Source organism: Lissotriton helveticus, chromosome 1_1, assembly GCF_964261635.1.
Source record: "Lissotriton helveticus chromosome 1_1, aLisHel1.1, whole genome shotgun sequence".
Lineage (NCBI taxonomy): Eukaryota > Metazoa > Chordata > Amphibia > Caudata > Salamandridae > Lissotriton > Lissotriton helveticus.
In genome coordinates this window covers 1,274,248,633-1,274,274,736 of record NC_136057.1, presented here as the reverse complement: position 1 = coordinate 1,274,274,736, position 26,104 = coordinate 1,274,248,633, and the positions used below count along the sequence as shown (strand labels likewise).

At 48.4% G+C, this 26,104-nt stretch overlaps 1 protein-coding gene across 6 annotated transcripts in view; it reads left to right on the top strand.

Annotated features, from left to right (window-relative positions):
• The window catches only part of KMT2E (lysine methyltransferase 2E (inactive)), a 2,078,550-nt gene that overhangs the window by 2,036,693 nt on the left and 15,753 nt on the right, over positions 1 to 26,104 (top strand). For all 6 annotated transcript variants that reach the window (XM_078680502.1, XM_078680521.1, XM_078680476.1 and 3 more), the window contains one exon: positions 2,117 to 2,214. In XM_078680502.1, coding sequence (XP_078536628.1) covers positions 2,117 to 2,214 — 98 coding nt within the window. The remainder of the gene's footprint in view (positions 1 to 2,116; positions 2,215 to 26,104) is intronic.

The following is a 26,104-nucleotide window of genomic DNA, read 5'->3' as shown; positions in this document are numbered from 1 at the left end:
TTGTCCTCTACGGGTTGGCCCGTAGCTCTCTCCTGCCTCTGTGGAGGCCCACCTCCTGAGGTGTTGTTTCGGAATGTGCCCCTTGTTTTTTTTTTTGTTCTCGTTGCCTTGTTTTCTATTTCCATCTGCACTTCTCTGGCAGTGACTCCGGTCCCTTTAATCATTGCCACGCTGAGGGTTAGGTGCTTCTGCTCTTGGTCTCTGCTGCTGTTTTCTGACTCACTGTGGCTTAGTAGGCTGTGTTCCACTCCAGGTGTTACTCTGGTTGTGGGTTCTCAGTCGACACTAAACGCGATATTGCTTATTTTTCTGTCAGAATTACATCTGTGTATTTTTCACTCTTCCTCGTGAGTGTGTGGTCGGTGTCCCCGACTGTCTCACGGGAGTACAGGGCTCCTTCCCCTTTGACGGAATGCGGTCACTTTTTTGGTGTCTTGACATTGTTGTGACCCGCTTCACACTGGTGCTGTTGGTGCCTCTTGTGGAGTCTCTTTTACCTGGGGCATGCTCTTCGAGTTTTTCCCCTACCTTTCAATTTGTTTATATGCATGCCTCTATATGTATATATCTATATCTGTGTGTGTGTGTGTGTGTGTGTATATATGCTTATATAAACATATATATATATATATATATATATATATATATATGCTTATATATACATATCGTGAGCTTTCCTTCCGGTTTTTCCTTCACCATTGGTACCTCTGGGTTCGGTTGACGGCTTGACTACCTGATGCCTCAGTCCGTAGGCTTTTCTATAGGTGTGGTGTAGTTCTCATGGTACACACTGGCTCCTTGTGTGTATCCTGTCATCCACATGCATGTTTAGCCACGGTTCTGTATATCTAGGCATGGTGATGTTGTTCCCTTACCTTCCTTTCTTGGCATCCTCTGTAATGTATGCTTAATTTGTCTGCTCTGATGCTGACCTACTGTCTTGTTCCTCCTTTAGGACTGTGTCTTTGGCGGATCCATGGGGTCTGGTGTTCAATTAACTTCTTTTTGAAGAAGTTTATACACTTTCTTCCATTGTGCACTGACCTTGTTGGTTCCTTGTCTTTCTTTCTTTCTTTTATTCCTGCCTGGACAACTGAGGTCTCACCTGTCCTCTGCAGGATTGTGGTGCCTTTGCCTCCTCTATATCATTGCTCCCCTGCGGAGCTTCATGGGTCTGGTGTCAGCTGCGCTGGCCTTTGCTGTCCCCGCCGTGTTTTGGTCAAAATTATTGACAGCTTCCTTCTCTTTGGATCTTTGTGGGTTTTTTAGTCGCAGACCCTCCTCCGATGGTGTATGGCTTTGGTATCTATTCTAAGTTAAGGAATCTGCACCCTTTCTCGTTTTGGGTGGATTGATTGCCTGCTTTCAGTGCTCTTCCGCCCAGATTTTCTGGCATCGAGAGCCCATGTTCTTCCACCCTCCCTCCGCCCTCTACTTTCCCCTCCATTGCCTTGGGGTCTCCTTGTTTATGCTGCAGTCGATTGGGTTGAGGTTCTATTTGCCTATGTTCCACTTCATAGGTCACTGTGGGGAGCGTGGTGTACTTGCTCTGTTGTTACTCACTTTTGGTCACTCGCCATGACACATGTTGTTCTAGTCTTATTGTCCTTTACAGTGACGTCCTGTGGTTACGGACTGTCTTTAATGCGCATCCATTCTGTGGTTGCGCACTGTCCTTCGTTTGTCATGCCTGTCATTTCCAATGCCATTGCCTCTCCCCCCCCCCCCTACCCACCTCCCCGGCGTGCAGAGGTACTGCTGGGGGGAAATATTTTTCCGGATCCAGTCTGATGCCTGGGGGGATATTCTAAGTTAAGGAATCTGCGGCTAGACTGTGTTTCTACCAGATACATCGTTACCAATGGTAAGTAACTCGTTCATTTGAAGATTTACTACTTTTTAAAGATTTTGGCTCATTGTAGCAATTCTTTAACTCTGATATGAATTACTTCTAACAGATATATTTTTTTTATTGGCCTAGCTAAAATGGTCAGCAATATTGATATTCTGATTTAAGGCTTGTAAAGGAGATTTAGAAGAACTATTTGATTTTATCAGCTGTTGTTCCACTAGCAATTTTTGAATTTCAGAATTCTCTGATTGTCTTGGTCTGCAGATGCGGAGGCTGAAAATGTAATGCCAGAGAACGTAAATGAATGTCCTTCCCCAAATAACCCCTTGAAATCATGTGAATATTCTGGGAAACCGAGCAAGGTAAAATATGCACACTTAAAATATGTTTAATACCTTGCACATCTGATATTCGAAGTTCAGTGTAAGATGTTAGTGGATAAACTGTCAAATTTGGAGCTTAGGAACTTGGCCAAATTACCTTCCTATGAAAGTATTTTGTATTGACACGATGAGGCATTCTTAGAATAATTTAAAGGTTTAAAAATGTGAAACGCCATCTCTGTGAATTCATATTTGATGTAAATTGACCATTTTAGCAATAAAGTAGTTGGGGACTCCGCATGCTGTGGTGATGCAAGTTGATTTATTGTAGAGCTCCCGTTGAATTTAGATATAACCAATGTTTTAAGATACCCTGACACCAAATTTGTAAAATATCTCACAAACAATGCACCATAAGGCTTATGAAACACTTGGATGGGTATAGCACCTACCATCCTCATCAACAGTGTTGTTGTCACACCCGATGGTTCCAGAGTTTCACATTTCTGCATTAAAGCAAATATCTTGTATGACGTTTTGCACACAGTGGAGACGACCGGGACGGCCTCCGCTGGGCTTGCTGTGATGGAGCCAGAGATCTGGGTTAAATCCATTGTTCTTTTGCCCACTACGCCACCCCAGGTTGGACCCAGCCATATGCCCATATGCAAATCAGTCTCGACCCTGTGCCCCATGGGAACAGTCCAGACCGAACTGCCAGGCCAGGTCCTCCCTGGACCAGAAACAAGCATCCTGGGACCGCTTTCAGGGTATGTCACCCTTCTTCAACCAGGCTAGCTTGAATCGAGTGGCACAGTGAGCAAGGGATCCACGTCTGGGCATACCCATCCCACTTAAGGCGAAAAGTGTTCCAGCAAACAAATGATGGAAAGAATGCTGACAATGCAAACATTCTCCCCCAGTCAAAAGATCTGGGTTAAATCCATCGTTATTTTGCCTTCTACGCCACCCCAGGTTGGACCCAGCCATATGCAAATCAGCCTCGACCCTGTGCCCCATGGGAACAGTCCAGACCGAACTGCCAGGCCAGGTCCTCCCTGGAACGGAAACAAGCATCCTGGGACCGCTTTCAGGGTATGTCACCCTTCTTCAGCCAGGCTAGCTTGAATCCAGTGGCACAGTGAGCAAGGGACCCACGTCTGGGCATACCCATCCCAATCAAGCTATCCTGGCTGAAGAGGGGTGAAAGGGTAAGACTCAGGTCTTAGCTGCCCTAGACCCCGAGACTGGATGGTAGCGTTGGACTTGCAGGACGCGCATTTTCACATCCCCGTCCTACCGGCGTTACCTGCGGTTCGTGGTAGGCTACGAGCACTTTCAGTTTACCGTGCTCCCCTTCGGACTTACCAGCGCCCCAAGGGTGTTCACAAAAGTGGTGGTCGCAGCTCATCTGCGCAGGTTAGGGGTTTCAGTCTTCCCCTACCTCGACGACTGGTTGTTGAAGGCAGGCTCGCCCCAGACAGTCGTCAGCCCCTTCCAGCCTACGGCCGACCTCCTGCACCTGCTGGGGTTCTCCATCAATGTGCCGAAGTCGCACCTGTGTCCCTCTCAGAAGCTCCTCTTCATTGGAGCGGTTCTAGACTCGGTGCTGTTTCTGGTTTATCCTCCCGAACAGCGGGTTCGGGATATTCAGGCTCTGATTCCGATCTTTTAGCCTTTATCCCGAGTCTCGGTCAGGTTGTCGCTGCGGCATCTGGGGCTGATGGCCTCCTGCAGCCTTCTGGTGCTTCACGCCAGGTGGCGGATGCGGGCTCTGCAGTGGGACCTGAAGTTTCAGTGGGCCCAGCATCAGGGCAACTTGTCCGACCATGTCTTGATCTCGGAGGGCACTGCAAGACAGTTGCAGTGGTGACTCACGGACCGCGATTGGGTCAACGGCAGATCCCTCTCCCTACTCCAACCGGAGCACATAGTTGTGACGGACGCGTCCCTGTAGGGCTGGGGAGGCCACATGGGAGAGGCGGAGATCAGAGGCCTCTGGTCTCCGGCGGAGTCCCAACTCCATATCAACCTTCTGGAGCTGCGGGCGATCCGGCTTGCACTGAAGGCATTCCTCCCCTCTGTCCGGGGGAGTGTAGTGCAGGTGTTCACAGACAACACCACCGCCATGTGGTACTGCAATAAACGGGGCGGGGTGGGTTTGTGGACCCTATGCCAGGAGGCCCTGCGCCTCTGGCAGTGGCTGGAACATCAGGGTGTGACCCTGGTGGTTCAAGACCTGGCAGGTTCCCTGAATGCCAGGGCGGACGAACTCAGCCGTTGGTGCATGATGGATGACGAATGGCGTCTGAACTCGCACGTGGCGCAAGGCCTCTTTCAGCATTGGGGAGAGCCTCGGTTAGATATATTTGCCACAGAAGTGAAGGACTGGACTTTTATCAGTACCAGCGGTGCCAGGGAACAACACCTATAACCTTCATGGGATTACCTGTTTCGGCGCACAAACTACAGAGACACGGGACACTTCCTTCGGCGTCAAAGATTCAAGGTTTATTACTGCAGGGAACACAGAAGTCACGACAAGTACAACACGTGCAACTTGGGGAGACTGCTTCAAATTGGTTCTGTGGATCGCTCCTTTTATACAGTTTTTTACCCATAGGACATCATGATACACAAAGTTTACAACCCGGTTCCCATAATTATCCCTCAGAGGGGTCGCTTTGGTCACTTTGAAGCACATAAGGTCCGGAACATAAGTGCGGAAACATTTGGTGGTTCCCAACTGTAAAAACCCATCTTCCCAACTTTAGTGAATTCCAATCGGCAGTAAAACAGATCGAAATAGGAACTAAAACAGGTGGAGAGGAAGATGGAAACAGTGAGAGAGTCGAAAAAGGGTGTAAAGGGGAGGTATCGGGAAACACGAGATACAGGCATCAAAGGGACGTGCCTAATGAGATGCACGGCTGAGACAATAAACTGGCATGGCAAGATGAGCCTCGAGCGGGGCCATCTGCCTTACAGTATCATCCCCCTCATCATAAAGACACTTACAAAGAACATGTGTTTTCCGCAAATATCGTGGGAGTCCCAGGGTCGCGAAGCGGACAGTGTCCGTTCGCTGGCTACTTGAGGGCAAGAGACAAAATGGATGCCGTATCTAAGATGGAACCCGTGGGTACAGATGGAAAACTCACATATCAAATGAACGGTTTAAGTTAGCACAGCGAAACTGCGCACCCTTACTAAACTCGTCATTTACGGTTCTTAGATACCAGACTCGACCATATTCGTGCGAGTCGAAAACATCACTTAAAATTGTCACGGAACCTCAGACGCTCCTTTTGCCCTCATGTAGGCAAGCACTAGTCGGAATCATATTCGATATTCATCAGACCCTCGAGATGTTGTTGTAGCATAGCTCTGTCCAATCGAGACCCTTCGGTAACAGGTGGCTGTCTCATACACGTTGTAGCACAGAGGCCACATAAGGCAGGACCGCACTGCACACAAAGGCAACACGTGAACAGGAACACTACAACGACTCCAATGATCGTCAGAATTTTCCAACCCCAAGTCGACATTAGGCCCCAAAACCATCCAAGTAGCGTCCAATCCCCTACATCCACGTGTATGGATTCGGAGATCTTATGCAACCTCGAGATGGCTTGATAGACAGTCGGAGCGTTATCAGGAATAAAAATACAGCAAGATGAATGGATCACCTTACAAACCCCACCTCGATCTGCCAAGATCACATCTAAAACCATTCGGTTTTGTAACGTCATAAGTCTATCCGCCTGAAGTTCTGTGGTGATATTACCAAGGGCACTGGCAGTAATATTAGCTGTCGATTCTACCACTCGAGTCAACTGTCTTAGGTTTCTACTATTAACCATAGGTCCCCAAAACGGAAGGAAACCTTTGAAAAAGTCTCCTGCCTCTTGACCGGCAGTATCTTCTTCGCTAATTACGCCTCTCACAACTCTAGTCTTATGATAATCTGCATCTACAGTGAACGTCGGAGGCAACAAGTTGGCAATAAAGCATGCGCCTATAAAGTCAGAGGGTAACCATGCATATGCACGATCATGACAAATAAAGTAGGTACCCTTGGCAGCCAGGAACACAGGGGAGGAGACCATTGGCAGAATGTAATTTTCAGTGCAAGCACTCTCTCCAAGTCGGGCTTTCGATCTACGGCCGCGACCTATTAAACAAAAATTACCAATGTGGGGTACGACCCATATCGGAGGCGAGTTTTTAAGCTGTTTTTCATTAGTGAACACACTATATTCGCCTCTACTTAGGACCCTATAGGCTTGTACCTCTTCTTCAGGGATAAGCGAAGGATCATAGATATCGCTATCTAAATCCTCTATTGCTATCGACAAAGATTTTTGGTACGAGGTAGGACCAGAGTAAGGGGAACGTGGTTCTCGAATGGGGTGGAAACCCAGTGCGCTTCGGAACATTGTTTGAAATGCTCGAGCAGACCCTTGGGAGCTATACGGTAACACCAGATATGGAATTCCCTTATCCGTAGTATGTGGCATCAACCCACACACCCAACAATTAGTAGTGTTTACCACTAACTGATGCTGATGAAGTAGTTGAATAAAGGAATTATTGCGGAATTCTGCACGTCTAGCCTGCTCGTGTTCAGGTAGGATGTGAAAAGAATGAGGAGAAACAGTGGAGATGAAGTTAAAGTCAGGGGTAAGAGTAGGTATGATAGAAGACAAGAAGTGAAACATTGTGTAATACACTGCACCTACCAAAAATGCAGAAATAGTTATAAACAATACGAATATTTGAAATATAAAACATTTGGTACGACTGAGTTGCTGCAGCTTGAATCTTCTTGCTTGAGCTCTTTCCAAATCCATCAGCTTCGAAAATGCCATTCCCTATGACCGTCCGCAACGTTTCTTGACGCACTTCGTTCTGTGTAGCAATAGTCAATTCCTAGGAGTTCCCAGGAATCAACGGTCTTTAACCTAGCGTCAAGACCTACTAACCAGGAGGAAGTACACGCGCGGCCCTACGGTCTTTATTTCACAATATATTTATATATCAAAAACAAATGTCTCTCAGCTGTGGAAAAAATGTAAGGAACGAAGCTCAATGAATATATACAAAATAATTACAATAACGTGAGTGTTCAAACTGATCATGGAAAACGGGATATTACACTTGTCAAGAGACAGAATGGGGTTTTTTATTAGTCTTTAGTGCTGGATCGTAAGAAATACCGGGTTTTCCCAGGACGTGTCTGTTCATTAAACAAAAGATCCGTCGGAGGGACAACGCCCTGTTGATCAGCTGAAGGTTCTGCTCTTGAGTTTTCTGATGACAAATGTTCAATAACGCCTTTCTGCTGCACTGAGGATTCTCCGACAGGTTGTGCGTCGCTGAAAGGTACAAACGCCGGCAATCTTTCGGTTTCAGTTGACGCAATGCCTCTCCTCACCCATGAGTCTGCTGGCAACGGAATGGGGACTTTCTTGGTGTGGGTGGCATGCACCCAATTTTTCTTTCCCTCAAGACGAACTGCAGTTCTCGTGGCAAGGAGGACTTGGTAGGGTCCAGTGAATCTAGGGTCCAAATTGTTCTTGCGTGAGAAGTTGCGCGTTACCACCCAATCTCCAGGTTGGAGTTGGTGGCCTGGACCCTCTGTCTGTGTTGGCAATGCTTCGTGAACCTGTTGGTGAATTAACCTCAGTTTAGCAGTCAAGTCATGAAGATAATCGATTAACATTGGATACTCAAGTTCACAAAAGACACTTGGTCTAGGGACCCCCCAAACATTGGCAGGACGACCGAACACTATTTCATAGGGACTGAGCCCTACTCGGGAGTGTACAGTTGCCCTTGTTGACAGTAATGCTAAAGGTAAAGCGTCAGGCCACGAAAGACCTGTCGTAGCCTGAATCTTTGCTAGTTTTAGTTTAAGGGTGCCATTGTACCCTTCCACCAATCCTGCTGATTGTGGATGGTTTGCACTATGAAATTTTTGAACAATCCCTAATCCGCGACACACACTCTTCATCACACTCCCAACAAACTCGCTTCCGTTGTCTGACCACACAACCCGAGGCATTCCGTAACGGGAAAAATATTCTTTGAGTAAAATTTTTGCCGTGGACAAAGCCGTATTATCCTTAAGGGGGTAGGCCTCAATCCATCGGGAGAATGCACACACCACAACTAATACATACTTCAAGTTGTTACATCTCTCCATGTGGATAAAGTCTAACTGGATAACTTCGAAAGGGTATGCAGGAGGGGCAAAATGGCCAGGTGGAGTGGGAGTGCCCTTACCAGGATTGTGCATCAAACACACCATACAATTCTTAACCAAGCGTTCAGCACATTTCGTAATACCATCATTCTTCCACACAGGAAATAGCAATTTACAGATACCTTTCGCGCTAATATGTGCTAACCCGTGTGCCATAGTCACCACAGCCAGCACATACGCATCAGGCAACATCCATCTTTTCTGATCCGACAAGTCAATCCAACAACCATTCGCATCCAACTTCCCCGTACTTTCTTTCCACTTCGTCTTTTCAGTTTCGGTGGCCTCATTCTGAATTGCTTTCACACTCTCGATAGTGTTTTCACACATACTTGATTCTGCAGGCCACCTAACCGAACTCGTCACATACATTCGGGTGCTAAGGTTCCGGGCAGTCTCCTTAGCAGTCTCATCCGCAAACGCATTACCATGACCAACATCATCCGTCACTTTCTGATGCGCACTACACTTAACAATCGCCACTTGCTTGGGCAACGTAAGTGCATCCAGAAGATCATTCACAAGCTGGCCATGCTGAATCTTCGTACCATGTGACGTAAGGAATCCTCTCTCTCTCCATAGTCGTCCAAAACTATGTGCCACACCAAATGCATACTGGCTATCTGTAAACACATTCACTCGTTTATCTTTAGACAATACACATGCTCTCGTCAAGGCAATGAGCTCAGCAGCCTGAGCTGAATTCTGACTCAACCTTGCGCTCTCCACAATCGTTTTCAATGTAACTATAGCATACGCAGTCGTCACATCACCATTCGGTAATTTGAAACAAGAACCATCCACGTACAGAGTACCATCGGGATCTGTCAATGGAGTATCCTTTAGGTCAATGCGACCCTTGGTTTCCTCCTCAGTTTTGAGGTAGCAGTCATGTACTGCTTCACCACTTGATTCTGTGTCGATCGGCAGCAATGTTGCTGGATTCAGCACATTACATCGTTTTATCCGTATATGACTGGCCAGCAACGTCAACTCATACCCAGACAATCTTGCGCTCGTCAGATGTTGAGTTTTTGTTCGGTTCAATAGAGTGTCGACTGCATGCGGAACCATTACCGTGAGCATATTACCCATGACTAGACCTGCGGACTGTCGAATGGACGCCGCAGCTGCCGCTGTTGCTCTTAAACAACTTGGCAAAGCTCTTGCTACAGGGTCTAAAGTCGAAGAAAAGTATGCACATGGGCGTTGCTTACCACCAAAAGATTGTGTCAAGACACTCAACGCGCAACCATCCCTCTCGTGAACGTATAGTGTAAACGGCTTACTGTAATCAGGGGTACCCAACACAGGAGCCGAACACAACGCATCACGCAATTCAGAAAAACTTTTCTGACATTCTTCAGACCAAGGTACTGGGGATGAAACGTCTTTGCACGTAAGGGCTATCAATGGTTTCGCCAACAATGAAAAATTTGGAATCCATTGTCTGCAGTAAGACGTAATACCTAAAAAGGCGCGAACATCTCTTTGGGATTTTGGCACAGTCATTCGGGAAATTGCTGCAATTCTTTCTGGGGTCAACCTTCTCCCTTCTTTTGACAATAAGTGACCTAAATAGGTAACTTCTTGGCAACAATACTGTAGCTTCGAAGGTGATACCTTGTGGTGCAAGTCATGTAGATAGTGCAATAATGATACTGTAGCCGTTTTGCAAATAGCTTCTGTATCAGCTGCCACTAAAAGATCGTCTACGTATTGAATCAAAGCTGCACCTTTAGGCAATATAAAGTCATCAAGCTGACCTTTAAGTGCTTGGCTGTAGATTGATGGACTCTCACAGTAACCCTGTGGAGCGCGTTTCAGTCTAAAACTGCGACCTCCTAATGAGAATCCGAACAGGTCTCTGCTTTCTTCTGCAATCGGAATGCTAAAGAAAGCATTTTTTAAATCGATCACTGTGAACCAAGAGGCAGATGCTGGAATCATTGTCAATAAAGCCGTAATGTCGGGAACCACAGGAAATTGTGGAATCACTATTTTGTTTACCTCTCTCAAATCTATAACAAAACGATACACAGGAGGTGTATTTGTTTCAGTTCGTTTCAGAATTGGTAATACAGGGCTATTACACACGTTTCCACGAGTTTCTTCAACAACACCCTTTCCAATGAGATCATGAATGATTCCTAACAGTGCTCGTTCGCCTTCAAGAGAAATACGATATTGAGGTAATCGCGGCAATCGCGCATTTGGTTTCAATTGGATCACATAGGGTGGAATGTCTAACAGGCCCACGTCATTGGGACCTGTGGCCCATAAGGACGCCGGAAGGGAATTCAATTCCGGTGGGAATTTATCAACCGATAAATACATGGGAGAGATCATTCTCCTCCCCAATGTAAGTTCCACTCCTGCAGGGGAACAATACAATGTAGCATATAATCGTTTCAACAAATCCAGGCCCAAAAGATTTTCACCACAACCTGTAGATAGAATCAGTGGAGCCGTTAGCTCACGTGGTCCAATCATAAGAGGCAAAGGGTTAGAGACTGGGTTACTAACAGGGGCGCCAGAGAATCCAACGGAAACATTCGTTAAGCCAGACAAAGGTGCGCCAGGGAGTTTTGAATGCATGATGGAACTTTTCGTCGCACCAGTGTCTAACAGAAAAGGCTCAACTACACCCGATGTAGCTACTGCAACGTAAGGCCCACTCTGATCGACCGGAACTGACACTACTCCCTCTCTTTGTTTTAGGCTGTCCTAGTAGTGGTCATTTACAACAGTCTCATAATCTATACAATAATCATCAACATTATACTGTGCAGATCGAACTGACCCCATATTTCGCTGGTCAAAATAATTATTTGCATCCGATTGATTCTGATGACGATCACTCTGATTGGGGAATGTACCACGACCTCTACCACGTGGAACCTGTTGTGGACCAGCACCACGATTTCCTCGAGCTGACACACCATTCAAACGGTCTTTTAAAGCAAGACACTCATATTTTAGGTGTCCTTCTTTCCTACAATATGCACACTGATTATATCCAAGTGTAGATCTATAATCAAAGTTGTCAGGACGCTGCTGCATCCTATCAGTCTGTGCTCGGGGTCGATACTGCTGTTGCGCATCATTTTGGTTCGATCGTGGAGGGTATGCTTGCTGCAACAAAACCTTCGTTTTGAGTTCCTTCGTTTTCTTTTCTACACGATCACTTTCTTCCTTTTCCCTATTCTCATAATACTGAGCCGTTGCCAATATTTGCGCAGGGGTTGAAACTGCCCATGCACTTTCTGAATTCTTTAATTTGTTGCAGAGCTCAGGCAACAAATTCGACACGAATTTGTCAACGAATAACCGCTGACCTCCCTCAGCGCCCATGTCCTGGCCGCTGTGGTCGATAAACGCTTCCTCAAACCTCGTAAAGAAATCCGAGACGCTCTCGTCTTTCTTTTGCTTACAAGCTGATAACTTATCCCAGTTCACCTTCATCGCTGGCATGAGAGTTTTCATGAGCGTAATGATTCTCTGAGGCAAATCCAAGATCAATTGTTCAGGTTTGGCCCCACCAACTTGTAATGCATCAGCTGCTAGCAGTGCAGCCCAATCACCCCCTAATTCAACCGCGTGATTGGCTTGACGAATTTTAGCCCAAACTGGTTGCGGTACAACATTGCCAAACAACATGTCGATGTCGGCAATATTCATAATAGAAGCTTCCACCAGTTGTGATAACTCTTTATAATAACCAGCCGGATTTTTACGCGGATCGGGTAAGGATTGCTTCACTTGCAAAACCTCCGATCGTTTCCATGGAAGATGTATCCACACCCTTTGAAAATGCGGTAAAACCGGAGGGTTAGCTTGCGGATCTCCAGGCACCCAAAGTGGCGGGACTTCTCTCATGGGATACTGACCAGGACCCGCTTTCCAATTCTCAGTGGTATCATCTAATGTCGCTCGAGAACGTGCTGTGGGTCTGAATGCTAATAAACGTTCCATGGCACGTCGTACATCGTCACCTACAATCATACCATTCGAAAAGTGACTCTGGAGTTCAATTATGTCGGACGGTACATCATCTACATTATTATTGTACCATTCTTCTCTCAAAAAGTTACACATCTCCTCAAATACGAATCTCTGCGTAGGGTCATTAAACTGAGAAAACGTATCAAACACTACACGCGAAGTGTAATTGGCAGGGTGTCTTATCCACCTGCGTGCCATGGTTGCTAACGTCTCTTTCTCCCTACCACTAGGGATCTGACTCCGTCTCTGAGGAGTTTCAGATGTATCAGACAAAAATAACGGACCAGAAAGAGGTGAATAAAGGGTAGCAACAGAATTAGGAACACGCTTACGAACAGAAGGAGAAAGAAAAACAGGAGCAACAACACTAGAGGTAAAAGAAGACATAGTAGGAACAGACAAAGTAGTCGGAGTAGCAGAAGCAACAGTCTGCGAAGGTGCAGGTACAGGAGCAGTAGGAACGATAACAGATGGAGGTACAAACGTAGGATTAACAGCAGGCTGGCCCGCAGCCGCTAGAGCAACAAGGGGTACAACAGGGGGTATTACAGGAGGAACTACAGGAGCAGTAGCACCCTGTACATAAGGAGGTGGTGATTTCATCAAGTATGATAACAAGGAATCCTCCTTCACATCTTCTTCTTTCTTTTCTAGATTATTCGGTAAAGCTGGGTAACATTTATCTATTTTCATATGATGTAATCTAGTAGCTATTTCCCTATCTTTTTCTTCTTTGTCTTGTCTACATTCTTTTATAGCTTGCATTATCGGAACAAATTCTTGCTTTTTATCCTTTTTAAGTTGTTTGATTTCTTTCTGTTTGGCCTCTTTACGCCATATCCGAAAGGAATCAAACATAGCTGGCCTAGCTTTCTTTAAAAATAATTTAGCTTCAAGATTATCTAAAATCGAAAGTTCAAAAGTTCCGTGCGGTGGCCATCTAAGGTCACCGTCCTTCTTTGTGTAGTGGATCCAGTAATCATTATAGATTATGGGACCCACTCCATGTCGACTATATAGATCATGTAGCGGAGTTCCAACTGGAGGGATCGGACATGAGTCCTCCAACCGGGAATCCATTGCGCAACATTTGAAAATACGAAACAAACCACTATGGCTAGGCATCGTGCACACTAACCTAGTATCAAACTTCAAGGATTACCGAAGCAATAAAACTTCGTGTAAGTCAAAACCCTCGGTTTTTGGCAATTGCAACTGTCAAATAATACTAAGAACCAATACTAAGAACCACAAATGCAATGGAACCATGCAATACAACAAAGCCGTAAGGCTATTACAAAGCTCGGAGAGCTATTACCACAAAGCCTGAGGAGGCTATTACAAAGCTCAATGAGCTATTACAACAAAAACCTTAAAGGTTAACACCAAAGCTTTCAAAAAGCTAAAAACAATCACTAAGGACTGGGAGCGACCCACAAATACTTAACTCAGAATTGCAATGGCGTCACCAGGAAGGCCCGTCTATCGTCTCGCTCTGTACAAAGGTCTACGCCGGGCGTCGAAGACAGGTCGACAGTCAGGGCATCGGTCCGTTGCAGCCGTCAGGAGGCGGGAATCTTCGCAGGGAAAAACTTCGGGCCACTTATTTCGACAACAGGATCGATGAAGCGGGGTGCACCTTCCCTCGGAGATTTCACACGAAGTTCCTCACAAACATCAGGCTTTGGACCGGACCGGTACCACTGAAGTCGCCCCACGTTGGGCGCCAACTGAAGGACTGGACTTTTATCAGTACCAGCGGTGCCAGGGAACAACACCTATAACCTTCATGGGATTACCTGTTTCGGCGCACAAACTACAGAGACACGGGACACTTCCTTCGGCGTCAAAGATTCAAGGTTTATTACTGCAGGGAACACAGAAGTCACGACAAGTACAACACGTGCAACTTGGGGAGACTGCTTCAAATTGGTTCTGTGGATCGCTCCTTTTATACAGTTTTTTACCCATAGGACATCATGATACACAAAGTTTACAACCCGGTTCCCATAATTATCCCTCAGAGGGGTCGCTTTGGTCACTTTGAAGCACATAAGGTCCGGAACATAAGTGCGGAAACATTTGGTGGTTCCCAACTGTAAAAACCCATCTTCCCAACTTTAGTGAATTCCAATCGGCAGTAAAACAGATCGAAATAGGAACTAAAACAGGTGGAGAGGAAGATGGAAACAGTGAGAGAGTCGAAAAAGGGTGTAAAGGGGAGGTATCGGGAAACACGAGATACAGGCATCAAAGGGACGTGCCTAATGAGATGCACGGCTGAGACAATAAACTGGCATGGCAAGATGAGCCTCGAGCGGGGCCATCTGCCTTACAGTATCATCCCCCTCATCATAAAGACACTTACAAAGAACATGTGTTTTCCGCAAATATCGTGGGAGTCCCAGGGTCGCGAAGCGGACAGTGTCCGTTCGCTGGCTACTTGAGGGCAAGAGACAAAATGGATGCCGTATCTAAGATGGAACCCGTGGGTACAGATGGAAAACTCACATATCAAATGAACGGTTTAAGTTAGCACAGCGAAACTGCGCACCCTTACTAAACTCGTCATTTACGGTTCTTAGATACCAGACTCGACCATATTCGTGCGAGTCGAAAACATCACTTAAAATTGTCACGGAACCTCAGAAGAGAACGCGCAATGTCATCAGTTCTGCGCGTTGGAATTTCCAAGGCGGCACTCGCTCTGAGACGCTTTTCGTCGCGAGTGGAGTTGCGGTCTGTTTTACGCCTTTCCGCCTATACCACTTCTGCCCAGAGTGCTGGAGAAGATCAGGCGCGACCCGGCCCAAGTCATCCTTGTGGCTCCGGACTGGGCACGGAGGTTCGGGTATCCTGAGCTACTCAGCATGTCTGTCGATCCCCCGATTCGTCTGCCCCTTCAGGAGGACCTTCTGTCGCAGCAGCAGGGGACGGTCCTCCACCTGAACCTGTCCAGTCTCCACTTACATGCGTGGAGATTGAGCGGCGGCAATTGAGGCCATTTGACTTGCCTCCTGAAGTCTGTAATATCATTCTGGCAGATAGGCGTCCCTCCACTAACCCCCAGATTCATCAAACTCCCGTTTTGCGAGTCCTTAATAGCGATTATTAAGGAATCGCTATTAAGGACTCGCAAAACGGGATTCATGTAGAAATCGCAATATTATTTGCGATTTCTACAGCTTCCTTATTTGCGATTAGCAAATTGCTAATCGCAAATAAGGAATGACTCCCCATTCATTCCTACGGGCCTACAGGCCCATAGGAATGAATGGGGAGTCATTCCTTATTTGCGATTAGCAATTTGCTAATCGCAAATAAGGATGCGATTTCAAGGGTGCCAGGGGTGTCCAAAGGACACCCTGTAGCACCCCTGAAATGAAAATGTAGACTGATGTTGCGCACACACATGTCCAAAGGACATGTGTGTGTGTAACATACAACTTAGAAAAATGCACTAAAGTGCATTTTTCAAAGTTTTCGCTATTTACCAGGAAGTCAGACTTCGCGGTAAATAGCGGCCAAAAATTGCGATTTCGCAATTCTAAAATGGTTCATGAATTGCATTTAAGGAATCTCAAATAGAGATTCCTTAAATGCAATTCCTCGCAATTTAGCGATTTCGCAATTTGCGATTTTTGCATTTGGGATGATGAATCCCAAATGCAAAAAATGCGCTCGCAAAGGGCCAGATTCTGAGAATCTAGCCCTTTGCGAGCCGATTTCCCGTTGATGAATCTGGCTGTAAATCGATATACGACTGCAGGTGGAACACATTTGTGGCATGGTGCACAGCAAAGGCTGTGGATCCCCTTTCTGCCCCTCTTTCAGAGGTTCTCCTCTTTCTTCTTTCTCTTGCCCAGCAGGGCTCTGCTCTGGGCACTCTGAAGGGCTACCTCTCGGCCATTTCCGCCTTCTTAAGGCTACCTGATCAGCCCTCTTTGTTCAAGTCCCCGGTTGTAAATAGGTTTTTGAAGGGCATCACTCATATGTTTCCTCCAGTTCCTTTCGTGATGCCTCATTGGGACTTGAACCTTGTTCTAACTTTTCTGATGTGCGCTCCCTTTGAGCCACTTCATAACTGTCCTCTTCGCCTCCTTACTCTGAAGACCGCTTTCCTGGTTGCCATCACCTCTGCCAGGAGAGTGAGTGAGCTCCAGGCCCTTTCTTCTAAGCCTCCCTTCCTTTCAGTCCATCCGGACAAAGTTGTGTTGCGGACGCGACCCTCTTTCCTGCCCAAGGTAGTCACAGCCTTCCACATCGGGCAGTCCATCACTTTGCCCACCTTCTTTCTACCTCCGCATCCCTCGAAAGAGGAAGAGAGGCTCCACCGTCTGGACCCAAAACGTGCTCTCTCATTCTATTTGGATCGCAAACACCAGTTCCGGGTGGATACCCAACTCTTTGTTGGTTACGTGGGCGCTAAGAAGGGACGGACGGTGCACAAACAAACCATTTCTCGATGGGTCGTCTTGTGCAACAAGGCTTGTTACTCTTTGGATCGAAAGGAGCCTCCTGTGGGGCTTCGTGCCCATTCCACACGGGCCACGGCGGCTACTACTGCCCTGGGCTGGGGAGTCCCCTTGCAGGACATCTGTCAGGCAGCTACGTGGGCCTCGCTGCACACGTTTGCAAGACACTACTGCCTGGACAGCCAAGTCCGGAGAGATGCCTTTTTCGGCCGTTCTGTTCTCCAGGACTTTCTGGTGTGATTATTGATTCGCAGACCCACCTCCGGGGTTGGTATTGCTGGGGTATCTATTCTAAGGTAAGGAATCTAATACTAACCAGTTTCTTTCAGATGCACAAGTTACTTACCTTCGGTAATGATATATCTGTAAGAAACAGTACCGTATTTTCCGGCGTATAAGACGACTTTTTAACCCCTTAAAATGTTCTGGAAAGTCAGGGGTCGTCTTATACGCCGGGTGCCAAATTTGACGGTATGTTTTCATGCGTTTTTTACATAGCGCGGACTACACCTGAAGGTGTCAGACTGCTTCTGCATTATAAAACACTGAGCGAGCACGCAATCAGAGCACATGTTTTTTTGGCAATAGGTATAAAATATGAACTTTGTATGCAATCTCCATACTTGAAAAAGCAAAAGCACAGGTTACGTTACTGCGTGAATCGAAGCTAATTTGGCTGATGTGGTTGTTTTTCTACAGAAATCCTCCTGTAACATAAATTGCTCAAGCAGTGAAAATACTAAGGCGTATTGGCCGCACTGGCTGGCGAGGGGCTGGCGAGGGGCTGATCTTGTGTTCGTCTTGTGTTTGAGTTCCCTAAGCTGCAATAAGTTCTAATAAGCCCAAAATAAATTCTCAAAATGGCTATGCAGGACTGAGTTGGACTGCGCTGGAAGTGGGGGTAGTCTTATACGGCGAGTATAGCACGAAACCTACATTTTATCAAGCAAAGTAGGGGGTCGTCTTATACGCCGGGTCGTCTTATACGGCGGAAAATACGGTAGTTAGTATTAGATACCTTACCGCTCCACCCATCCTCCCAGTTCTGCGAACCGATATCTAGGGTTCAGGTCATCCCCTTTCAGGGCCCTAGTTTCATGGCACCAGTGTTGGTTTTTATCACGGCTCTGCATTTCTGGCGTGGAAAAGATGTGTATAAGAACTGACGTCAGCGCGCGAGGGTGGCGTCTAAGTACTCCGGCGACGTCATCCCGGCGCCAGCGACGCCGATGACGGACGTGGAGCCGCAGATGATGCCTACCGATGCACAAGGGTACTGCTACGCAAAAGTTTCCGGATCCAGTCTGACGCCTGGAGATATTCTAAGGTAAGGAATCTAATACTAACTACTGTTTCTTACAGATATATCATTACCGAAGGTAAGTAACTTGTGCATTTGTATGCCTTAGTGAGTGTCTTATAATAAATACATATTTGTATAAATACACTGTGTGGTTATTTTTCACTTAATCTATACCAATAAGATTATGTTCTGGTAAAATAAGCTGCTTTACACTACTTCTCGACTAAGCCTGAAGGCTGCTCTCCACAGCTACCACTTAGAGAGCTTTCTAAGGTTGTCTAAGACCACTAAAATCACCATAAGGGTTGTCTGGATTAGTGAAGGATGCCCACTTACTTAAGTGTGCACCATATACTAAGCCAGCCTCCTACAACTATCAAAACAACCTTCTTAGTGGCAATTACATTGGCCCTGGAGGCTGAGTGAGTTGCAGTCGTTCTCTAGCTCGCCTCCTTATCTTATGTTTTTTCTAGACAAAGTGGTGTTTCGCACCGGGCATTCTTTTTGCCAAAAGTTGTGACCCCTTTCTCTTTGGGACAGTCCATCACGTTAGCCACCTTCTTTGCTCCCCCACATCCCTCTAAGGAAGAGGAGCATTTCCACTGTCTGGACCCAAACAGAGCATGTCGTTCTACTTTGACCGCACAAAAGAGTTCCAAGTGGACGACCAACTCTTAGTGGGGTACGTGGGAGCGAAGAAGGGCAGGGCAGGTGCAGAAAAGGACAATTTCTCGCTGGGTTGTGCTCTCCATCAAGATCTGTTATACCCAGGTAAAGAAGCAGACCCCTGAGGGATTAAGGCCCCATTCCACCAGGGGAAAGGCAGCAACTAAGGCCTTGGCTCTGGGTTTCCCAGTGCAAGACATCTGTCAGGCAGCATCGTGGGCATCTTTGCATACGTTTTCAAAACACTACTGTCTGAAAGGTCAGGTACGCAGTAACGGGCACTTTGCCCGCTCAATCCTGCAGGACTTCCTTGTATAGAATATTTGTCCGCAGCCCAGCGCCTGGTTCTGTGGCTTGGGTAGCTAATTCAAAGGTAAGAAATCTCCAGCAAGAAGACTCTATCAGATGAATAAGTTGCTTACCTTCGGTAACACATTATCTGGTAGAGACTAGCTAGCTGCAGATTCCTTACAGCCCCACCATGCCTCCCCGCTTTGCGGACTAATATTGTAGATCTAGGGTTACTCCCTCTTTCAGGGCTCTACTTTTGCACACAACTATGCCCTTTACTTTGCGGATCTGCGCTTCTGGCTTGGGAAAAACGGAAAGTACTGACGTCCGTGGCACCGCAACGTTATAACTGACGCTGTTGACAATGTCATACGTAGCCAAATTTAGTCAGTCGACGGCACGCGCAAGGGGTATTGCTCAGCAAAAGTTCCTGGATCCAGCCTTACGCCCAGAAAATTCAAAGGTAAGGAATCTGCAGCTGGATAGAATCTACCAGATAATGTGTTACCGAAAGTAAGTAACTTGTTCATCAGACCACAGGGTTCTTCAGTTTGTCCGAAGGGGCTATCCCCCCCTTTGGGACCTCCACTCCACCCTTGTTACCTACTAGCACCCCAAGCTAGGGTAATCAGAACGTATAGTTTTGAAGTAATCTCATACGCAGATGATACCCAGCTAATTGTTACCTTGGGACCCAACCCTGAGGACACAAACACCATATTAATTAACTGTTTCTCTCACATATCCAACTGGATGCAAAAAAACTACCTAAAACTCAATGTATGTAAGACCGAAGTGATTTTATTTGACAATGCACAACCACTCTGGTCACTGAATGTTGGCCCATCAGCATGGGCCCTTGTCCCACACTGAAACCCACAGTGCGAAATCTCGGGATAATAATTGATGACAAGTTATCCATGAAGGACCATATAAATCAGACCCTGGACACATGCTATGACACTATGCAAATGCTACAGAAGATCTTCCAATGGATACCGTTGGAAGCCAGGAAAATGCTGGTCAGGGTCTAATAATTAGCCATGTAGACTATGGCAATGCACTTTGGCCTCCATTAATGAAGACCTATATACTAGACTCTAGGTGATGCACAACATCGTTGGCTGATTAGTCCTAAATCTTCCCTCTCTTTCCCCCTCAGTACCTATCCTGAGATCACTGCACTGGCTCCCAATTAAGAAGCGTATTTGTTTTAAACTTATGTGTATTGCACATAAGTCGCTATAGGGAGCTGGGCCAAGTTATCTATAAAAAAATCTCAAGTGGTGCTCACCAATAAAGAACCTTAGGTCTTGGGAAAATACCTTCTGACCCCTTTGAGAGTTTGAGCCACCAAAATTGGAGGTAGATCTTTTTGTCACTTGGCCCCTCAACAATGGAATAAGCTCAAAATACACATTTGTGCGATCTCAGACCTTAAACAGTTTAAAAAGCAGTTGAAAACCTGGTTGTTCTAAATCCATTTCTCCGTGTTATAGGACCCGCTCCTTAGATGGCCCCGCTACAGCGCCATGAGACCCCTCGGGGTGATATGTGCGCTTTACAAGTGGCAATAACATAACATAACTTGCGACAAGCTGACAGAAGACCATCTCTCCTTCCTCTGCAAGGAAGTGATGGCTGTCTTGGCCAAGGGAGCCATAGATGGGGTGCAGATGCCAGAAGTACGTTGTGGTTGTTATTCCCGCTACTTTCTGGTGCCCAATAAGGATGGAGGCCTTCGTCCTAGCCTAGACCTATGCCCTCTCAATTTCTTCCTCAAGAAGGAGCGGTTTAAAATGCTAATGCTCGCTCAAGTCCTATCTACCCTGGACCCAGGAAACTGGATGGTAGCTTTCGACTTGCAGGGCGCATTCTTCCACATTCCCATCCTGCCTGCCCACAGATGTTACCTGCCGTTCACAGTGTGTCACAAGCATTTTCAGTTTGCTGTGCTCCCTTTTGGCCTTACCAGTGCCCCTCGGATGTTCACCAAGGTGATGGCGGTGGTTGCAGCTCATCTAAGGAGATCAAGAGTGCCAGTCTTCCCCTATCTGAAAGAGACTGTTAGTTATAGATTCCGGACCTTAGAATTTCCTCCAGGCGTCAGACTGGACTTTGAGATTTTTTTCTCTAGCAGTACCCCGGTGCATAGGTAGGTGCCTACTATGACTCCACCACTCGCGCTGAAGTCAGTTCTTTCTTTTTCTGCACCAGCCTAGCGCAGATCCGGAGATTGCTACCCCTTGGGCACTTTTTGGCTAGTCTTCTGATGTTTTGTCTCTTGGTGCGCGAGGGATGTCCCAACGTCGGACCAGTTTCAAGCCATGCTGGTCTTGTCACACGGTGATGTCTGTGACGGACCTACATCTCGTGTACCTGTGATGTCTTAAACACGACCACGACCCGAAGTCATGCTCCGACACCCGGGCCATGGTGCTGAAAACTTTTAGAGAGCGGTCCTGAAAGTTGCTGGCTGCCCATCGGTCGGCTCCGTGTCATTCCAGGTCTAGTTCGAGAGTAAGGTCTTGAGGCCATTCGCGGAGCTCCCACTCCTCGTCGCACTACAAGTTATCAAGGTCATCGGGTAAGTCCAAACACAAGAAGAAGACGAAGCAGCACAAGTGGTCTTCACCTTCTCCCAGTCGGTCGGCTGATGCAACTCGGGATTCAAAGCGTCGTCGTTACAAGGCTCCGTCTCCGGTGCCTGCTTCAGGGACGATTCCGCGCCTCCCCCCATTTCCGGGAGCCAGAGCACCCTCTGTCCAGCTTTGGCGGTTTTACGAGGCAATACACCTCGTCTTTTGGCAGCCTGACTCTGCCTGTTCGTCTTCGGGCCCGCGGATAAGGGTCCTGGGCATTCGATGATGGCTGTTCCGGTCATGGCGCTGGAGGACCCCCACGGATCCAAGCCTGGATCCGGATCCACGTCAGTCAATCGATCTTACTCTACTTTCCCCAGCGCTGATCCCGAAGATGACGCCCCTGGTGCCGGTCGTGCCCCCGACCAACGATGTCCCCATCCTTATCCCTGAGTTGGACCCTGAGCCAGATGGACGTCGGCCAACGTTGGGACCGACAATGGTGGGTACTTATGTTCTTATGTTCATCCCTCGTGTTCCCTATCAACCAGAGTGTGGTGATGAGGACTGGGAGGGGTCACTAGACCCTTTAGCTGACCAGCTGGAAGAACTGGACTTGCAAGAGGACCTGAGTGACCCTAGTGGTCTGGACACTTCTCCAGACTTGCTTGCTTTTTCCCCCTACCATGGCTACGGAGGAGGGAGCGTCCTCTGCTCTGGTGGTGAAAAGAGCGGCCGCGGTCATGGGCCTTGAGGTCTCTTCGGTGGCAGTCAGAACTAACCTCCTGATGGAGGTGCTTCAACCTGCGGCGTCCACTTCTGAACCCCTATTGCCGTTTAACGAAGCCCTCACAAAGCACCTGGTCCAAGCCCAGGACAGGGGCTTCTGTGGAGAGGATGATTGCCCGCCACCACTGCCCGCCTCTGGGTGACCCAGTGTTCTTGACCCAACACCCTTCCCTCAAGAGCTTGGTGGTCCAAGCCACTTCTTCAAAGGGCGCATTCCCTTCTGCTCCTCCAAATAGGGAATCCTAGAAGCTGGATCATCTTGAGAAGTGTATGTTCTCTTCCTCCAGCTTGGCTCTGCTGTGCGTGAATACCATGTGCCTCTTGGGACGATACTCCCATACCATCTAGGATATGGTTGCGCAGGTTCTGCCTCAGTGCTCGGAGGAAGCCCGGGATGTTCTTCCCAGGCAGTGGCGGATGGGAGAGATGCAGCCAGACTCACGATTAGATGTGGACGGGATACCAACGACTCAATGTGCAGAATGATTGCCACGTTGGTAGCCCTTAGGTAGTACGCCTGGTTGAGGTTAACTGTTCTTTTTTGGGATGTCCAGTCAACCTTGATGGATATGCCCTTAATGGTCATCGTCTTTTTGGCGACAAAGCAGACTTGGCGCTGGAGCGCTTTCAAGATCCTTTGGCTACGGACAGATCTTTGGGCCTCGCTGCCCCTTCTCATCCACTCCTGTCTGCTTTTTTTCCCTTTTGTTATTACGGAAGGGGCACCCAACCATGTCTGGCTCAGTCTAGCCACCGGCTCACTGAAGCTGCCCAGCCTCTGCCTGGCTTCAGACGTGGGACTCAGCGACCTCTAGGGTCTGAGATCTAGCAGGCGGGCCAGTCCACGCTTTCCCTCCCGCCGCAGCCTCCAAACCCTCCTAGTCCGACGTAGCTGACAGAAACAATTAGTTATGCTCACCTTAGACTGAACCCCAGGCACCAGACTGGATCCGGAGAATTTTTTCTTCAGCAGTACCTCTGCGCGCCGATAAGTTGCGTTGGTCGACTCAACGTTCGCAGTTGGCCGGAATGACATTGCGGTATCTACTTAGACGCCACCATTGCGCTAACGTCAGTTCTTTCTTTTTCCACACCAGCCAGCGCAGATCCAGGGAGAGCGGTACCTCGAGTCACTTTTTGACTCCGTTAATGCGACTTTCGTCAACACCTTTTTTGAGTCGATCGACTCCTGGTGCATGGAGGGATGTCACGTCGGACCGGCTTCAGGGCTTGTGACTCCTGTCACAAATTGATATTGGTCACGGATGGTGGAGGAGTGTGGCTCAATGGTTAGAGCGGCAGACCCTGATGCAGAGTTCTGGTCAGGGACCAGGGTTTGATTCCTGCCTTGGCGGGGTCTCGGGCTCAATTTCCTCGGACCTGTTAATTCTCGCCTCGGTGCCTATTCTAATCACGGGCCCCACGCTGCAACTCTGGGCAATAGCTTGCTTAGCCTCCAACCTGGCCCCAACAGCGCTAAGGATGCCTGGCTTCACCCTGGGGGTGCCCAGGAGTGGACACTTCACAGGGAAAGCCAGGAGGGGTTCCACAGCGGTATGAGTATCAGCGCCAGGAAGCCGAATAGGCGACACCGCAAGGTGACCGTCTGGTGACAGTGCGCTCTATAAGTACCATGACATTTACATTTTACATTTACGGATCCTCACCTCGTGTGCCTTTGGTGCCTGGAGCGTGACCACGACACAAAGTCGTGCTCCAAATGCCGGACCATGAGTCTGAAGTTTTTGCAGGAGCGGTCCCGAAAGCTTCTCGAGGCCAGGCAGTCCACTCCGTGCTGTTCGAAAACCCGGTCGAGAGGGAGGTCGCGGGACCGGTTGTGGAGCCACCACCACCACTCGTCATCGAAGTCTTCGTCTTTCGGTAAGGCGAAGCACAAGAAGAAGGTGAAGAAGCATTGTCGCCAGTCGCATTCTCCCCGTCCGTCCGCTGACGGGACGCGGAAGGGAGTCGTCAGGCTCTGCCTGTGGAGCCTGCTGGGTGACCCTGGCCTTTCCTCCCTTTCCAGGTCCCGGAGCGACCTCTGCCTAGCTTCGAAGCTTTTACGAAGCCTTACATTCTATCTTCGGGCAGCCCGACTCCGCCAGCGCGCCCTCGGGCCCCGGGTACTCGGTAAGGGGCTCTAGTCCTTCGATGTTGGCGGCTTCGGCTCCAGTGCCGCAGGGCCCCCCAAGGATCGGCCACGGACGACCTCGTGACACCTCCGGCGCTGAATCCAGTGATGACACCCCCGTCGATTGTGTCTCCAGCCGGCGTCGACTCCGGCCTCCCCCTCAATGAGGACACAGCACCGGACCAACGTCGCCCGACGTCGGTACCAGCACTGACCAGTACTTTTGTACCCCTGTTCTCTCCTGATGTTTCCTACCACCCTGAGTGGCTCACAGGAAATGAAATGAAATTAAATGAATTTGTACTTGTAAAGCGCACTTATACCCCAACCGGGGTTTCCTGGCGCTGTACGCATACCGCTGTGGAACCCTTCCTGGCTTTTTCCCTGTGAAATGTCCACTCCTGGGCACCCCCAAGGTGAAGCCAGGCATCCCAGCGCTGTTGGGGCCGTTGTGGAGATTAAGCAAGCTATTGCCCAGAGTTGCAGAGTGGGATCCATGATTAGAATAGGCACCGAGGTGAGAATTATCAGGTCCAAGGAAATTGAGCCCAAGACCCGCCGAGGCGGGAATTGAACCCTGGTCCCGGGCCAGACCTCTGCATCAGGGTCTGCTGCTCTAACCATTGAGCCACACTTCTCCACAGGAGAGGGTAAGAAGGACTGGTTGGAGTCTATGGACCCTCTTGCAGACCAGTTGGAGGAATCGGACTGGAGAGAGTTGGGTGAGGCCGGTGGTCCGGACACCTCCCCAGACCTTGGGATGCTATCTTCCCTTACCGTGGCTGCTACGGAGGAGGGTGCATCTTTTGCCGTGGTGTTGCGTATGGCAGCAGAGGCCCTAAACCTCAAGCTTCCTATGGTGGCGGTAAGGACTGTGCTCCTGACAGTGGTGCTTCAACCGGCAGCGGCCTCCTGGGAGCCCCTGCTGCCACTCAACGAGGCCCTTACGGACATAATTTTGGGCAGTTGGTCCAAGCCCAACACTAGGACGGCCGACAGGATGATTGCCCGACACCACCGCCTGGCCCCGGGCGACCCCATTTTCCTCTCTTCCCATCCTACCCCTGAGAGCTTGGTAGTCCAAGCCTCCACGTCCGAAGGCGCATTCCCTAATGCACCACCTGATAGGGAATCCAAGAAGCTGGCCCACCTTGGGAAGAAGATGTTTTCTTCCTCCAGCTTGGGGCTGCGGTCGGTGAACACCACATGTTTATTGGGCCGTTACTCCCACACTGTGTGACAGTGTTGCACAGGTGCCCGGGCCATGCTGCTCTCCCGTGCTGTTGCCGAATGGAGAGACGCAGCGAAGTTCACCATCCAGTGTGGGCTGGACACCGCCGACTTACTGGGCAGGACAATTTTCATGTCAGTAGCACTGAGACGCTACTCCTGGTTGAGGTCCACTGGTTTTTCAGGGGA